At 53.3% G+C, this 17,866-nt stretch overlaps 1 protein-coding gene and 1 pseudogene across 2 annotated transcripts in view; one reads left to right on the top strand and one right to left on the bottom strand.

Annotated features, from left to right (window-relative positions):
- The window catches only part of Ndrg4 (NDRG family member 4), a 36,342-nt gene extending 24,704 nt beyond the window's left edge, over nucleotides 1-11,638 (bottom strand). Inside the window, exon 1 of one of the 2 annotated variants that reach the window (XM_087900488.1) lies at nucleotides 11,506-11,638. In XM_087900488.1, coding sequence (XP_087756614.1) covers nucleotides 11,506-11,542 — 37 coding nt within the window. In that variant the 5' untranslated portion in view covers nucleotides 11,543-11,638. The remainder of the gene's footprint in view (nucleotides 1-11,505) is intronic. The other variant, XM_087900487.1, reaches the window with a different exon arrangement.
- Nucleotides 11,639-13,737: 2,099 nt separating this feature from the next.
- On the top strand, nucleotides 13,738-14,570 carry LOC146890261 (gem-associated protein 8 pseudogene; annotated as a pseudogene).
- Nucleotides 14,571-17,866: the final 3,296 nt, after the last annotated feature.

The following is a 17,866-nucleotide window of genomic DNA, read 5'->3' as shown; positions in this document are numbered from 1 at the left end:
GTTCTTCATGGGCAACAGCCTGGAAGGTGATAAGGGTGAGGGGAGGGACAAGGAGGGGAGGAGCAGGGAGGGGACACAGTCACAGATGCTCCTGGCTGGACTGCAATGGGACAACTTATCTGGGGGACAACCTGGTAGCTTGTCAGCTCTGATTCTGTGTCAGGGTGCAAACCCTAGAGGAAATACTTCAGGCATGCTGAGAGAAGTATATGAGGACCCCAGACTCTGCCAGAACGGTAAAAATGCTCAAGCAATTCACGTGACGAGAAGGCCAACACACAGAGAAAACACCTATGCTCAGGGGGCCATGCAACCAAAAAAAGACGCACAGCTATGAACAAGGACGTGCCACACAGTAAGGATTAAAAAAATATCCCATTTATGTAAGAAATACATGCTTGTGTCGGCAAATTCAAAACAAAATCCTCACAGGGCTCCAGGTGGGGTAACAGTTCACCTGTCTGTCAGGAAGGGTGCTGGCTGGGAGGCGAACAAACGGATTTCTATTCCAGATACCAGATTTCATCTCCTCTAAGACACCACTGGACCAGAAGCGACACATTGTACACACAATTAAGGACAAAAACCCTTGTAATAAACCAGTGTTTCCTGCACTTCATCTTACAGATGAATTGTATCACACGCCAACTACAGAACTTCTCCCCTTCACACACCTTTGGCCCAGTTTCCCACCATGGTCTCCTACGGAGGCACAAATAGAGCTGGAAGAGATGGGAAAGAAAGCATGGATACAATGTTGTCAGTGTGCAGGCAATGCTGGGCTGTGGGGGTTCAGGGCCTAGCAGCACTGGGCTGTCGAGGCGCCCCTCTCTGCAGCTGGCACAGCCCCCCCCCCCCCCCCCCCCCCCCCCCCCCCCGTCCTTGTGACATTCCAGAAGAAAGTCTGGTCAATGAAGTTGAAAAACGCCCTCAGTCTGGCTTGCTCTTGATTAGACTCAGTGTTAGGCGATTGGGGCAAGGACAGAGGAGAAACCATGGGTGGGCTCAGAGCTGCCTGGCACACTGGGCTTGCGGTGCTGCTCTGTGCTGCCACAGGGGTTGGCGACCTTGACCGTTGCTGGGAGGTGGCACCTGCTGGGCTTCTCTGCTGTTGGAAGGATCTTTGTAACTGGTTACCGCGCAGGAAGGTTCTCTGCCAAGGCCCCATTTCTTCTCAGGCTTTCCCAGGCTAATTTTAGCAGCCCTTGATGACTCCTGCCCACAGTTCTTACTGTGGTGTTCGTCAAATGATAACTTTCTATTTCCATCATCCTGTCTAGTTGCTGGTGGGGATTCAGGGGGAGAGAGGCATCCTTTCTGCCCTGTGCAGCTATCCAGCCCATGACCACACCACAACAGACTCGCGGAGATTTATTCTACAGCCCGAATTCTGCCGTACCTTTTTTGTTCTTCAGAGTGGGCTGTCTTTGGCCACCTTGCATCCCTTTCAGTTGGCACTTTGTCCTTTCGACATGAACCCATCATTTATTGACCAGCCACTACTGTCTGGCCACATTTGGCATTGCACATGTGTCTTGCGTGTTCTCTGCATGCCCCATGCCACCCTCCTGCCCAGGGTCCCTGGTTGCTGTTGTAGAGGATGCTGTTTAGAAAGCAGACTGTGGGAGCAGGGGCACCTGTGTTTCCGGTGTCACTGCTCCTGGTCCTGTTTGCCACAGAGCCAGGGATGCACGGTACTAATGTCTGCTCTATATCCATCCTATTGTGACCATACAAGGAACCTGGAACTAGGCTTCCAACTCCTTCAAGTACAGTGGGACACCACAGACTTTATGTAGCTTTTCTATCAAATGGGGAGAAGTCTGGCTTATATTATTCTTTTCTTTGTCAGTGGTGAAGATCAAACTTGGGGCCTGTGAATGCCAGGGGATCCACAATGTTTTATTTCATCATTTGACTTGTCGCCTACAGGATGAGGGACTCGTGTGTGTGTGTGTGTGTGTGTGTGTGTGTGTGTGTGTGTAGGACCAAGGTGACATCAGGTGTTTTCCTGGGTGGTACTCCACCTCATACATCAAGGTAGAGCCCCCCTAAACTTGGAGTTCCATCTCAGCCATGCAGATTACTTTGCCAATCTTTTTGCTTCTTTTGGATTACAGACGGCAGTATTTCCGTGGGTTTTGGGGGGGTGAACTCTGGTTCTCACTTGTAGGGCATCTCCCAGCCCACCGTGAGTTCCCACCACTCAAGGCTTTGTCTTTGAAATCACAGAGGACTGTTGTTGTTTGGAACTCAAAAGCAGCTCTCTCAGCTGGGTGGGGTGCCTCCGTTTAATCCCAGCACCCAGAAACAGGGGCAGGAGGATCTCTGTAAATTTGAGGCCAGCCCGGCCAGCCAGGACAGACAGAGCTACATAGTGAGACCCTGTCTCCAAAACAAAACAAGCAAACAGCCCAGCTTCCTCACAGGACTCCAAAAACACAAAACAAACAAAAAAACAGGGGAAATAAATGGCTCCAGCTTCCTTGCCTTCCAATCCCTACCCTTGGTCCTCTCATTGCTGCTGGTGCCCACATGTTGTGTGCCATCCTGGTCTCTGCGGCGGCATTTCACCAGAGCACACTGTGCCACTGACACCTGCTCCACAATCTCCAGGCTCCTGAGACAGCAAGGACAGCAGGGCTGTGTGGCCAACTTGTCAACTGTGGGGTGCTCCCAGCTTCAGAGGCAACCGGAGATTTGAAGCACGCACTCAAGGTGGCCCGTGGCTCGCTCTGCAGCTGGGAGTTGAGGCTCAGCTCCAGCATGTGAGCTCCGTTCCTCTCTACAACACAGATCCAGGCAGGGAACTTCTGATCCCCAGACTCAGGGCAGAGGGAACGAAAATCCTAACAGCACCCCTGGCAGCAACTGTGTGGAACGCCCAACTGCCGCGGGAGACGATGCCAACCCTCTGCCTGCTCTGTCCCTTTCCTCACTGAGGAATTTTAGAGGAGAAATTTAGAAGGGCAGGTTGGCAATGGGAATGATGCTCAGGACCATGAGATGTAACACCTGAGTGTGTAGCATGTGACTTTGATGTAGTAGTCCTTTTTTTGTTTGTTTTGTTTGGTTTGGTTTTTTTGAGACAGGGTTTTCCAGTAGCAATGGAGCCAGTCCTGGAACTTGCTCTGTCCTGGAATCCACTCTGTAGACCAGGCTGGCCTTGAACTCAGAGATTCCCCTGCCTCTGCCTCCCGAGTGTTGGGTTTAAAGGCGTGCACCACCAGTGCCCAGAGAATTGTTTTATTGTGATGGGTGTGCACGTGTTACGACCCTCTTGTGAAGTCAGAGGACAGTTTGTGGGAGTCAGTTCTCTCCTGCCCCCTGGGTTTCTGCGGATGGAACTCGGGTTATCAAGCTCCACTACAAGTGCCTTTATCCAGCGAGCCGCCTCACTGGCCCAAGATAAACTCTTCTTTGGCTCCTTCCCTGCCAAATGGCAGGAGCTTGAGCAACTATCTTGGATGCAGAGGTAGGACACTAGGAATAGCAGTGGCAACACGGGTAACTAGGAATCCAGGCCCTGTGTAGAAGAGGGGAACACGGTTTGCTTAATCCGTGATCGTCATCAGTTTTCTGCCACATACAGTTGACATGAATGTATGTTTGTGACATTTTTTTCTGGGCGAAGAGACCCTCCCCTCTGTGCAAAAAGGAGACACAGGGAAGGGGATGGGCGGGGCTTTCCACATGCAAACAGGAAGTGCTCAAGCTCCTGGCTCTGTTCCCGCCCCCCCCCCCCCAACAACAACAAAACCTCTGACTGTCTCTCCTGGGGTCTTAAGCTCCATTTCTGACCCACAGCTCTCAGGACTGCACCAGTTGGCACCTGCACGGGTAACCGTGACCTACACAAGTTCGAAGCTCCGTTTGGCGCTTCCGTCAGAAATTCTCAAAGTTCCTCCACACAGGCATCCCACTCAACTCAGCTGTGTCTGCCCAGCCTGGCGAATTTCCCAGAAACAAAGACACGCTTATCCCGGATCCCGGTGTAAGAGTCAAAAGGGTAATAAGCCGAGACAGGACACCTCGCCAGCCCAGATCTGTGCCGCGGTCTCGGACAGTACTGGGCATTTTCCTCAGCAAAGTCCCTCCAAGCCACCTGTTTAATTAGCACTCCAGAAATCAATGTCGCCGCAGAAAAGGGCTCCACAGCGCCAGCCACCTGCCAGCCTTCTCTCTCAAGTGCCCGGTCTGTAGGAGGGTGCCACCTGCCGTATTCTCCTTAGGCAGCGGCATCCACGCCTCCCTTGGAGGGTCCTCAATCCTTAATGTGTGTGCTTTAGGTAGGGATGATGGCGGCCCAGTGGTGAACCCGCTGACCCAGGCCATTCGCCGGCCAGGTATCGCCTGGGCACGGTCACTGGCAGAGCTCACAAATGTGAAGGGTTGCAATGCCCCGAGATACGACCGTGATCTCTCCGTCCTGCCTCAGCTGCCCACGGATGGTCGCATGTGAGTGCCACCTCATCCAGTTAAACTTGGAAACTTTGGAGGGTGCCATTTGAGGTCTGAAGCTTTCTAAACATCGACATAGCGTTCACGGTTTTGTTTTTAAGGTTTTTGTTCATGACAGGGTTTCTCTGTGTAACGCTAGCTATCCCGGAACTCATTCTATAGTCCAGCCTGGACATAAACTCAAAGAGATCTGTCTGCCTCTGCTTCCCGAGTGCTAGGCGTGTCCCACACACCCCTACCCAACCCCACACTCAAAAGTTTTAATCTGAACATTTTAGACCCTGGGGTTTGTGGTCAGAGATATTGTACAAGAACACTCAGATATCTGCAATTCTAAAAACCCTGAAATCGGAACCATCTTTGGTCTCTGTCATGTAAGAGATATGAGCCCTGTGGTCTTCAGGCTCTGTCTCAGGAACCAGGGAGAAAACACCAAAAACAGATTTCAACCTGAATGTGGCTGGGACAGAGCAAATGACTGACAAATCTATGCACTTTTGTGCATGGAGGTCCACAGAAGGGGCAGAGAGGGGCCTGGGGGTTGCCATTTCAATCAGGGTGGTTAGAGGTGTCACCTCGCTGAAGGGACACCAACAAAAGCTTGAGGAAGACAGGAAGGAGGCTTGGGAGTCTGGGAAGAACACCCAAGCTGGAGGAATGACCGAGTTCAAAGGTGAGCGCTTGCCTGCTTGGTGGAGTGAAGGCAAGGAAAGCTGGGCACAGCAGGGAGGGAGAGGAGTGGGGTGAGCAGGATAGGCTGAGTGGGGCAGTCACCTCAGCCTGGAAAGCTGACAGAGGCAGAGCCCAGAAGAGACTCCCTCTCTCCCTCTACTTACAGCACTTGAGAGGTAGAGACTGGAGGGTCAGACGTTCAAGATCCTCCTCAGCTACATAGGAAGTATGAGGCTAGCCTGGGACCAGAAAAGCCCTCCGAGCTGGTGCTCTGAGCAGAAACAGTAGGGCCTTCCGGTGTGAAAGACAGGGAGGCAGGAAGATGGCAGGGTGGTTTGACGCTTGTTCTGGGTCACAGGGGAATCTTGGGGAGAAGGGAAGGTGTCTGCTCCCAGACCTGAGCCAGGTGGAGGTGAAGATGGCAGAGGGAGAATGAGTGTGGACACAGGTCCTTGGGAGGCTGGCGCTTCCACCACTAACTCAGAGATCAGATGAGGCCCAGTGTGAGGACAGGGAGCGATGGAAGCCAAGAGGGTGGGGGCATATGGCCACGTCCTAGATGGGGCTCAGGGTGGGCAGAGCCTCCACTCAGACCAGGCTTTTGTTGGAATCCTTGGGGAAGAGTTCTTGGCTGGGCACAAAAGATAGCCTATTGTGAAGAAGGGCCTAAGAAATTTTCCAACCCAAACACCCAAACAAGAGTGGAAGAGAGACAGAAGCAGACAGCCCCGCGCCTACCGTGACTGCCATGGGGGTGTGCTCAGGGGATCTTTCTGGCCTGGAGATAGACTGTTGCCCCTGCATTCCAATGGGTACACCACCCTCCACTCTAGGACAGTACAGGTCTTTTCAAATATAGGGATCACCAAAGGTGCCTCCTGAGCCGTGCTGGTGGACAGCTAGGAAGGTTTTGGCATTAACAGCTCAGCACTCTGCCATGTGGGTGAGAAGCGAGCTTGGGCATTATCTACTAGGATCCCCCTCACCAGGAAAAGGGCCCACCCTGCCCCAGGTCCCACTCCAATCCTAGGCGCCATCACAGAGTATCAAGGGGTTAACACTGCTAAAAGCCATTCTGGCACTCAAGGCCTGGCCACTAGAGCCATCAGGAGACAATTTTGGACACAGAGCATGGTCTGAAGGCTAACAAACCCTGGACTCAGCTATAGGACCACCTCCATACACTGGAGGAAGACACCCAGAAGTACTTCCCTCGGTGTCTCCCAAAGTGGCTGAAGTCCCTGTCTGATCTGCCTTGGATGGGGTACACAGCGAGGCACACAACACCCACCCAGCTAGCTGCCTGCAGTGGGCTGAAGAAGCTGGCGTGTCCCAAAAATGTGCGTTCTTCCAGTCACTCTGGAGTGGACATTTTGTCAACATTGGACTCCAAAAGCTTAAGAGCTAGGAAGTGTGTATGTGTATGTATACACATTCTTCTTCCCATACCCGAGGGGACCAGGGTGTGGCAGGTAGGGTGGGAACACAGCCAGTGCAGGCTTCTATAGAGCTTTCTCCGTTGAGCCCAGGACCACAGTGGGGCACAGCCAGGTTCAGCCCCAGGTCATACAGCCAGGGATGAAGGGAAGCATCCATGCAGACCCAACCCTGAAGGGCCTGCCACCTTCTCGGCAGGAGGTCACTTTCCAGGGCCAGGTCTGGTAAATCTTCATTATCTTGGTGGCATCATTACGATGAATCTTCATTACCTGGACTTAACTCCCTTACAGTTCTGGAGGGCTGTAGCCCCACAGTCAGTAATGCTGGGTGAAGTCAGGGGGTCTGTGAGGCACCCCCCCCCTTCAGGCAGCACTTGGTGGCCATCCCCACCGTCTGGCCAACATTAGAGCAGCTTGCTCCGGACCTCTACTTCTGTATTGGGCCCATTTCTGCCCCCTCCCCTTAGAGGGGGCAAAGCAGGTACACCAAAGGCCCACCTGCTAATCCAGCAACTTTCTCCAGATGAAATCTTTAATCTCATCAGCAAGGTCCCTTCAGCGTATATGCTAACACTCACTCCTAGGTTCTAGGAACTAAGGTCAAAATACCTGTCTGGGGCCATTTTTCAGGCTAGTACACCCTGGATACACAAGGGGGAAACCGAGGTATGTATTTAAGCTAGGAGGCTGAGAGTGGAGCTCTCATACTGGGCTCACATAGCTCTGCCTCTGCCTGGGATGCTCTCCAGGCTGCAGTATCTGTTTTCCCTCGGGCTCTTGGAAGGCCGACTCCCACGTGCCCTCAGACCCGCTGTGCCTCCTTAGATTGTCCCCTCAGCACGACAGATTGCGCGTGCGTGTCCCTGAGCTTGCAGGATGGGTTCCTCGGAACCGCAGTCCTCAGGGTGCTCTCCTGCATCTGCAAAGCTTCAGTTTTATTCATCTGTATTTTTGTTTGTGTTGAGGCAGTCTCCCTCGGTAACCCGTGCTCGCCCGAACCTACAATCTTTCCTCAGCCTCCTAAGGGCTAGGACCACAGGTGTGAACCATCACGGCTGGCTATTTCTCAGTTTGGAAAAAACAGAACATAACTGCTGGGGATGCTACTCGGTTGGTGTAGTGCTTGCCTGTATGGGTTCAATCCCCAGGACCATATACATCAGGCATAGTGGAACACTCTTGTAACTCCAGCACTAGGGAAGTGGAGGCAGGAAGGTCAGAATTTCAAGGTCATCTTCAGTTCATGGTAAGTTCAAGGCCAACCTGAGCTACCAAAGAGCCCATCTTTAAAAGAAAAAAAAAGTAAATTCGATGTTCATGTAACATACATTCACCAAGAAAACTGAAGAAAGAAAAAAATGAAAATGTATCTATCCCGGGAGACAAAGGAAAGGTATTGTAACTTCTGCCATCTGTTCACCATGGCGTTTTCAATGTCCATAACCACCTTGAAAAAGCTTGGTTGGGGGGGGGGGCTCAAGAGCCCCAGTCTTGAAAATGCTACATTTTAAGGCAGGAAACGTGATTCTAAGGAAACATCTCCACCACCAGAGCCAGCTCTCGTGGCTCAAGGTCCAGTCAGCCACCTGACATCACTGTAACCTCCGGCAAGTGATTTAACAATTTTGTGCCTCAGTTTCCTTAAAAGGGGAAGTATGCTGCTCATATGATGGCAAGATGACATTCAGCAGGCACCTGAGTCTGCGGCAGCGGAGAAGGCCGGACCTGCGAGTTGTCACCATTGTGATGATCACACATTGTTAAGGGGGCATCTGGGCGGTGGGTAAACGGCCTTTGGCCGTGAAATCTGCAGCTGCCTGGGCAGTGTGTCCTGAGCTGAACACCTTCTTCTACGGTCACACTTGCCACTTTCTCCAATAAATAACGACAGGACGCATATCCCTGAATGGACACCCCTGCACGCGCCTTGATTTGTTCCTAAAAATTCAACAGCAGAGGCACAGCTCTGAGACACCACCACCCATTTGCTCTTCAGGAGAGTGGTACCAGCTTTTCTTCCACACGGTGGGACAGAGTGTCCATTTCCCCAGATCTGAGGACCTGGAATTCCCCACTCCCTAACCCCACTCCTGCCAGCAGGGGACCAAGTTTTTAAGTATACGAGGCTATGGGGCCATTCTCATTAAAACCACTATAGTTGTGGAGTGTCTCTCACAGTCTTACAGGATATGTTTAAATAGTGTCTGATTGTTGGTGGGCCTGTTGAGGGGAAACTGAGGCACAGTTTCCTTTGGGGACTAGACTCGGGACCCCGAGTCTTCCTCTCTAGCTCCTCCGTCTCAGTACACACCACCGCTTCACTGGGATGCTGGCAGCAGCAAGGCAGTGGGGTTTCCTGATCCTCAGAGGTCTACTGCGGAGAACCCAGCGAGGGGACTGGGTACCACTGAGCAGAAGGACAAGAGACCTCAGGGCACTGAGGAGCGAGCTCAGAAACCAAGGCAGATCACCAGAAGCGGCAACATCTGGCAAGCATGCTCACATCTAAGCGTGGAAGGCGCTGCTGGATCCCATTTCACAGAGGAGGAAATGGGTTGTGGAATGGCTTAGTCTGGCTCGGAGTTGAGCAGGCAGGAGGCCATAGGCACATCAGGTAGGACCTGCATCACCCACTCACAAGGATGTGGCAAGGTAACCAATGCTGCAAGCAGAAATAGGTACAGTGGTAAGATGGAAGCCACCAGAACTACTAGAACCAAGTTCTGGGGGTGGGTGGGGCCAAGGGTCAGAGGCCTCTGAAAACCATCCTGGAAGCACAGCTGAAGAGCAGGAGGTTTGAGCTTGGACCAAACCAGTAATTGAGCACCTGCTGTATGCTACCACAACAAACCCATCAGCCTGTCACCTAAACATCACTCCAAGAAGATGAGTTAAAAAACAACAAACAAACAAACTGCCAGTTGCCTCTCAGCAGGGGTAACGTGGAGTGTGTGTGTGGCAGATTCCAAGTCCTTACTAGCCAACAGGGCAAGGCAGGTAGACTCCTTCATTATCAGGAGAAAGAGTCAAAGTGGAGGGACCCTTGAGGTCCCAATCAGATGTGTCATCTGCTGTGTCTCAGAAGACCTCATGGCATCTCTTAGGTGTCTGTATAATGAGATCGTACGCAGGAGGTCAGACAACCTGTTTGAAATCACTGCTAGCTGTGGCTGGAGACAAAAGGGAGTTGAGGGGGGGCATGAGAGCGAAGGGGGTGCATGAAGGAGATAACAAGAAGGGGTTTAGAACTCATTTCACAGCCGGGCTGGCCCTAAATTCACCACCCTCGTGTTTCAGCCTCCTGGGTGGCCGCAGCCAGGTCTGGTACACTGGGAGCTCACGACAGTAACAGAGTCCCGTCAAGGCCTGGCCAGGGGTTCAGAAAGCCTGGCACAGCTCAATGAGGGCCTACGGGCACGCTGCACATGGAACCCCCGTCCAGACCCTCTCTGTGATGCCAGCATCCCTCATCCATTCCCTCTGAGGGCCACATGGAGATGGGAGGACCTAGTTCTGCCCTCAAGCAGGACTCTGAACCCCAGGCTCCACAGACCTCTCCCCTTCCATCAGAGAGTTTGGGGGAGTTAACGTGGCTGCAACTCTCTTCAAGGTGGGTGGCCAGGTCTGTCTCATGTGAGAGCCATAAGAAAAAGCTGAAAGGAGGTGGTGAGTGCCCAAAACACCCAGCCAGGGCTTCCTATGAGCCCTTCTCTATGAGCTCAGCATGGCCCACTGTGGTTTAGCAAACAGCCCAAACCCTCATCTGGCCTACTTTCCTCTCACACCCCACCACACACACATGCACGGTCTCACACACACATGCTCACGCACACTCAGAGCCCAAACCTTCACCTGGCCTACTTCCCTCCATCTCCCATCATCCCCAACACATCTGGGCCCTCCAGTGCTAAGCCACTCCTGGATCAAGTCACTGGCACCCGAGGGTCCACACAGACCACCCCTTGATTCTTCAGCTTGAAATGTGACCTCCCTTCCCATGAATGGAAAGTTCTACTTTGTACCTTTAAATGCAGCCGTCTGCTCTAAGCTCTGCATCCTCCTTGCTCCCAGCCCCTGATTCCATCCCCGTTCCTGAGTGCACACAGGGAGTGGCAGCCCCTTCCTCATCTTACAGTACACAGGACCCCCAAGTGCCGGAAGGCATCTCTTGGAATATGTTCATCGGGTATACATGGGTTGGGCACCTGACAAAGGCCCAACTGGGTCCAGTGGGGTCTGGACAGGGCCTGTCACCTCCAGCCCAGGTGTCCACCTCCACCCTGGGAGCACAGAAGCCCCCAATGCTGTTGGGTTTCATGTGTGAGGACCTTTCAGACACTCAACCCCTGTCCTTGCTCCCTTTCCCATCTCCTCTAGGCATTTATCTTCTCCAAGACATCCCAGTCACTGGCCGAAGGATGCCCTGAGCCGGGCATCTGGTTTCTTCTCTGCGTGGTCCCAAGGTGGATGACCCTAGCCATCACGGTTCTGTCTAGTTTCCACCTTCCCAGGCCACTTGACTCTACTTCCAGCAAGAAACTTCTCCCCAGAGAGAAATGGGGTTCTGACCATCATAGGAGAGCAGGAAGAGGCCCTTGCACAGGTTCTCCCTGCTCCCCTAGGAGGCCCAAGGTTGCTTTCTCAGGGGACAAGGGACAGTTGACTGGAAGACAGAGACTCCGGAGCTCCTTTGGTGGATGCTGCTCGGAGCTGGCGGGACACCGCAGGGGGCCTCTCTAACCGCTCCGCGATCCCAGCGCTGGCGCTCCACCCTCCCAGACACCGGCGCCGGGGACTCAGTAGAGCCCGGTGTGCTCCAGGTTTCGCTCCACAGGGAAAGCGCACCCGGGATCGCCCCTTCCAACCCGGGCCACCGCGCCGCGAGCCTGCTCCAAGTCGGAAAGCGGCAATGGCGAGCAGCGGGCTGCGGTACCTGTCAGCAGTTGGAGCCTGTGTCCCAGCACCTTCATCTCGGCGTCCGGGGAGCGCGCTGGGCCGCCCGGGGCAAGGCGCGCGGTAGCCGCAGAGAGGAGCGGCGGGAGAGCCGGAGCGGCGGGAGCAGCAGCCGGTAACGCGGAGCGCTCACCGCCCCCTCCAGCAGGGTTTAAAAAAATCCACCAATGGCACAGCCGCGCACCCCAAAAGACACCCGCCGCCACCTGGCCGGGGTGAGCGCCGTAGGGAGGGAGCGTGGCACCGCGGGAGGGGCTCCACGGAACAAAGACGCCTGCCGCCCCCAGCCGTCGCGGCAAGACAAGTGTCCCCGTCTCCGAGGGTCCGGGCCAAGAAGGGGAGGGAAGGCTGGGAGACAGGGCGTCGCCCTCGCGTGGGCGGGAGGTGGCCGCCGAAGAAGGTGCGGGGCTGCAGTGTGGCTGCACCGAGAGGGGATGACAGGGGTGAGGGCGCGGCGACTCACCCAGGCTGCCGAGCGACACGGTCGCGCAGGCGGGAGCCGGGCCTGGACGTCGCCGCCCACGAGCGGTGCAGGTTCCCGGCACAAGCAAGCCCCGAAGCTGGGGGCGGGGCGCCGCGCCGTGGGGGCGTGCCCACGTGGGTGGGTGGGCGTGGGCCGAACCGCGCGTCCTGCTTGGTGGCTGTAGCGGGGCTGCCACCGGCTGTGGGAGTGGGCGGGAGGCCCGGTGGGATTACCGACAGCCTGGCACAGACCCAGGCAGTCTGCAGCGCCCCGCCTGCTGCTCACCTCTGACGGGCTCCCAGAGAGGGTTCCCTTTCTGCACAGCGCTCCGTGTGGACTACTGAGACGCACGCTGGCCCTGGCTTTAGGTGGCTAACACCTGAAGTGGCAGTGAATTAACTCCACTGCCCGCTGAGGAAGCTGCTGAGCTTTTGATGGCTGCAGGTGGGGTACACATCCCTGTTTACAGTTTGTGTGGTGCTCTGGACAAGCTTTGAGACTAGAGCAGCAAGCTTGGGTTCTGGAGGTTTGGGAAATCCCTCCCTCTTGGTGTCTTCCTTTGTTAAAGGAGTTTGGGTGGGGCAGTTTGGTGACTGAATGAAGCATCTCTGAAATCTTTCTTTCTTTGGGCTATGGTTCTGTAGGTAGAAAAGTAGGGGTTCACACTTTTAAGCACTTTGTTTATTTGTTTATTTATTTTCACCCATGTGACTTCTGAGTTATTACTCTCTTCCAGCCTCTTCACACTCCGTGAAACTGGGATGGAGCCGACCTCAGAAGACTCCTGTTAAACCATGAGATCGGGGGGGGGGGGGGGTGAGGGGGAGGAGGGAGCCGGGGTCAGGGAAGACGGTGGAAGATGGCTCAGGATAAAGCACTTGCCCTGCAAACAGAATTAAGATCCTCAGAACCCACATAAAGCCCGGTAGTCATGATGGCTGAAAGGGAAAGTATTGACTTAGGAACCCCAAGACCAAATTCTCAAACAAAGGAGATTTATTTGCCCCACAGGGTCAAAGGACAGGGGATAAGAGTCAAAGACAGAAGATAGAGGATGAGGGAGAAGGGGAAGGGGACAAGGGAAAGGGGGCAGGGGTATTTGTCCCAGAGGGACAAAGGACTGTCTCTGGATAGAGAGGAGACAGACGTGGCACAGAGGGAAATGTTGATTTATAAAGGTAAAGGGGGAGACCCCCGTGTTAGGATGAGGTGTTTAATTTTGATTGGGCATGTAACTAGATGAACCAAAGGGGCTTTTGATTGCTGGACGTCAATACTTTAGTAGCTGGACCTTGGGGGCAGAGGAAATCAGGGAGAAGGGCAAGGCCTGCTGGAGCCACACTTGCCCTGCTCAAGCTGGCTAGAGTCTCTTTAGTGGCCACCTGTAATCCCAAGAGACAAAGACTCCTGGCTAGCTGGGCTAGCTGGGCTAGCTGGATGATGAGCTACAGGTTCATGGAGAGACAGCCCCAGTAAATAAAATGGAGACACCCAGTGTCAACTTTCGGCAAGCAGGGGCACGCACACATGGGTGCCCACACAAGTGCAAACATCATACACATGTACCACACACATACATACCACCCCAAAGTCAACGACAGACTGTGAAGGCCATGTTTAGTGTCTTGCCAGATACATGGTTTTATTGTTCAATGAGTGGTTGTTATTATCGATGACGGTGAGGTGGTCATTGCTGCCTCATAGAGTCAGACTCTCCAACTTCTGCCCTTTTCAATAATTTCAGAACGAGTCACAGGATAAAATGCCCGCTGCCTGACACGCCCTTGCTTGACATTTGCAAGTTCGTGCACACAGGAGCCCACTCGGATTTTCCAATCAGAGATAGTCATAATGGCGTCAAGATGGAGGGCTACTGGATGTAGGTATTATCACCTGGTATATGCACAATACTGGCGACATTATCATCACACATTGGCTTGGTCGCACAGACACCAGACTGCCTACAGGAAGTCCAGGAACTGCTGTGTCATTCCATGGTTCTCGCCTCACGCACTCCTTTCTTGGAGCCCCCATGCTTCTAAAGCTGGATGGCTTTCAGCCTTCCAAGCCAAGCACATGGCCTGTCAGGAGTTGCCCGACATTTCTTCTTCTTCATATTTGAAAGCTCTGGGTGGCCTCTGCGTGACAGCAGTAAGGACCCGGGCATCCACAGGAGAAGATGAAGCACTGTGTGAGGGGAAGAGCGGGAGGCCGAGTCAGATGGTGAAGTAGAATGTGACCTGAACGATATGGGAATCGCCGAGGAGCTGCGCCAGTACTTCCTGGAGACTGAGAAGCACAGAGAAGAGCAAAGGCAACAGCCAGAGCTGGATGTGGAACAGGAGCCAGGTGGCGATGTGAACGCTGACCATGATCTGTACCACAACCGCCACCCACCAGTGGATCAGTGGAACCCTCGTCAGAGAAGCCTGGGGCACTGCGTCAGGCTGAGACGAAGCGCTTGTATGGGGACGGTGCTCCCAAGATCCTGGCCATCGAGGCTTCTTTGCAGTTGAGTTTTGACAAGAAATATGATGGAAAACAGCCCCAAGTACTGGCCTGACATTCCCCTGAAGTTCTGAGCCCTGACCCAGGGACCCTAGGGAGTACCTCCTGAACGCAGCCCTTGGCTTCACCGCCTTTGTTTGGGATGTAGTCTCTTCTGGGCGTTTCTCAGAGAAAGAAGCCCATAGACTGGTAGACACATGTTCAGCAAGTCCCAGTGGGCCCTTCACGTGCTGGATGCAGCCCTGCAGCCACATAGTGTTCTGTCATGGGGGTACACTGCTAACACGAGCAAGGTTCCCCCGACATAAATCGATGGTTGTGTTGTACTGGAATTACTAGTAATGTCCGGTTCACTGAAGTTCTTGCCTAGAAATGGAGGAAAACAGGCCCTAGAGGTTGTAAAAGGCTTCTTGGCAAGAGCTCTGGTCTCTCTGTCTGTGTGAGGCCCAGTGTCTGCAATGACCTTGAGCTGATACAGTTTGGCTCACGTGACCTGTTGTGTCAGGATTTGCATTCCAACCCCAGACTGTGGCAACTTGCTAGCCGATGACAAGGGGGACCGTTGAAGCCTCCAGGAGACTGCCGAGTCAAGCAGCGGTGCCGTGGGAGCAGATGTTGTGGACACGTCGCTGCGAGATTGTTACTGCCGAGCCAGCAGAAGAGAAGAACCCACTGTCGGTCCCCTGAGCTGTGGGGCTTCCTTCATCTTTAGCCCCCCATGGAGGCTGCTTGCTGCTCGAAGGCAAGCTTGATAGTGGGGTTTTAAACAGAGGGGTGTGGAACACAGTAGAGGACCAAGCTTGTGCAGGGACAGAGTGCCCCTAAGAAGTGTCCTTGGCCTTGTTCCTAGTTCCTTGGAAGATGCCCCATCAGTCACTGCTATGCAGACTAAGCAAAAGACTGGCAGTTGCTATGCCTAGGCTAGAGAAGGAAGATCTTGTCTCCTCTTTTGACAGCAGACTGAAATGTCAGACAGGAAACAACCTATTCTGGCTAACTGGGGCACGAGGGGACTTAGTTAAAGGATCTGGCAACTCAGGATGGCAGAAGCCAGGCTTGATCAGCAGGCAGCCTTGATCTGGTGCTGACATTGCCAGGGTCATGCCCAGGCCTGGGTGTTGCAGCTAGCAGGACCTGTGGATACAGACACTGGATACTGCTGCCATCTGGACCACAGCTGCCTTGGAACCAGAGTGGATGCTGCTACCGCCGCTGCCATCCTCACTCGGTGGATGGATGTTGTGTGTTTCAGTTTCTAATTCACGGTTCAGAGCACATCTGGTCGGGGGAGCCCAGATCAGGCCCTCTGATAAAGCTGCAAGGGAAGCTAGGAAGAGGGAAGTGGGCTCTGCCTCATAGGACCACCTTGGTTGCTGGTAGCCAATTAAGTGCCCAGAAGCAATTTCAGATAACAGTGGACTTGCAGCACTGTTAAGAGATGACACACAAAGACACTTAACTTGGATCCTGGTGCTGAGTAACATCTTGTCCCTGGTCCCTGCAACTTGCACTGTACTGTGAGCCCCCATTGTCAACCAGTGGTGTTCCCTTCTGTTTTCTCATCTTGATTCTTTTTTTTTCAGCAGGTGAAAGACAAAAGGACCTTCAAAGCAGTGTGTCTTACTGCCCTTCCAGATGCAGAAACAGCCCTGCCTCCTGCCAGGAGGACAGGTGACTGGGTTTTTCCATTGTGGTGATAAATTGGGCTGAGTCACCATCCCTCTCTGGTCCCCTTGTGACCATGACTGGGAGCAAGTGGAAGAACTTCAGTGATGGGGCTAGGCAGGGGCACAGATGAGCCTGGGGCCAAAGGAACTTCACTTTTTAGCAGGGGGGGAGGAGGCAGGGGCTCCCCGCCCCTCCCTATTCGGTGACCAGGTGCCAGATAGCTAGCTGAAGGGAGCCCGTCTCATCTTCAGAGACATGGGCTTCTTAGCCCCCTGGTGTCAAGCCCTGTGCTCCAGAGTCCCTGGAAACAAGAGTTGACTCAATAGTGAGCTTTTCTTTAAACTCCATGAACTGATGGAAGAAACAGTCTGGGGACCAGGAAGGCACGGTCAGGCTGTATAACTGAGGTTACTGTGGAGGGCATTGAGGGGTGGTGGCACTCAGGAAGGTCTTCCTGGAGGAGACAGCTGCAGATAGATGGAAAGTTAGCAGATGGAGTGATCAACAAGAGTTCTGTCCACGCATCCATCTATTAACCTACATGCGCATGCACGCTTGTGTGCGCAAACACACACACACACACACACAGAGATAGCAAGAAAGTTTTTGTCTAAATTTTTATTAGCCAGTATTAACATTTTAGGACATAACCATTACCATTTTATGTTTATCTTGATAAAAATGATTCTTTAAGGAAACCAAGAAAGAAGTTCAAGGTCAGCCTGGACTATATAGTAGTTTCCAGACCAACCTGGGCTATCAAGTGAGAGTCTATCTCAATAACAAAAAATTCTACTCTGATTAATAACAGCTGGCACTGACCTTTTTTTTCTTCGGGCACACCCGATTTTCTTAGCCAGCACCTTGGTACTTGAACATTTAGGATGCATTCATTTTTCATAACTGCAAGCAATATCACAAGTAGCTCCCGCCACCCAAGCCTTTGCACACATGTCTGGCGAGCCACTCGGCAGCCTCCGTTGTCTGGTTATGTGTTCTCTGACCACCTGTCAGGGCTGGCTCATCCCCATCTGGAAGCCAGTATGTGCTCAAAGCACGACTGTCCCCACACCTGTGAGGGTTCTGGGGCGAATCCAAGGAGAAGAACCTGGTGTAAAAGCCCAGGGCTTTGATCATGTTCCATAGTTCTGTAAAGTGTTACAGTGGAAGAAACTGAATGAGGGGTGAGCCCACCCGCCAGCCTCTCTTCTGTTACTGAAGCCTCCTGTTATTCACTTCAAATAAGCATTGAAAACAAAACTGGTACAGACCCGTGGGCGAGCTGTTTAGCCAAATCAAACAGGTTGATGCTTTTGAGCCTGTACTTTGTGACGGGAAGCAGAGCAGAGGGATCCTTGCCTTAGCGTCCTTTGCAGGGCAGGGCAGGGTCAAAGAAAGGCGCCCCTCATGGCTGGTGGCTTCCCTGCACCTTCGTGCCCACTGACTGGAGCATAAACTTGCAGGACTGACCAGAAGCACGGCCTCCATCATCTTCCCGTGAGTCTAGGAAGGCACCCATGCCCAGCAGATAAGAACCTGGCAGAAAGATAAAGGTGTGAGCCATGGAGAGGAGAAAACACACACCCAGCAGAATCTGTCTTGAGGCTTTGGGAGCTGGAACCGCTTCCTGTGAGCTCAGGCTTCTAGGATTGTCATTGTCATGGCCCCACCCTGCTCTGAACTTGACCCAAGTCCACTTCTC

This window comes from Myodes glareolus, chromosome 22 (genome assembly GCF_982192425.1).
Source record: "Myodes glareolus chromosome 22, mMyoGla1.1, whole genome shotgun sequence".
Lineage (NCBI taxonomy): Eukaryota > Metazoa > Chordata > Mammalia > Rodentia > Cricetidae > Myodes > Myodes glareolus.
Note: the sequence above shows the minus strand (reverse complement) of the source record. Positions and strands in the feature narration are given on the sequence as shown.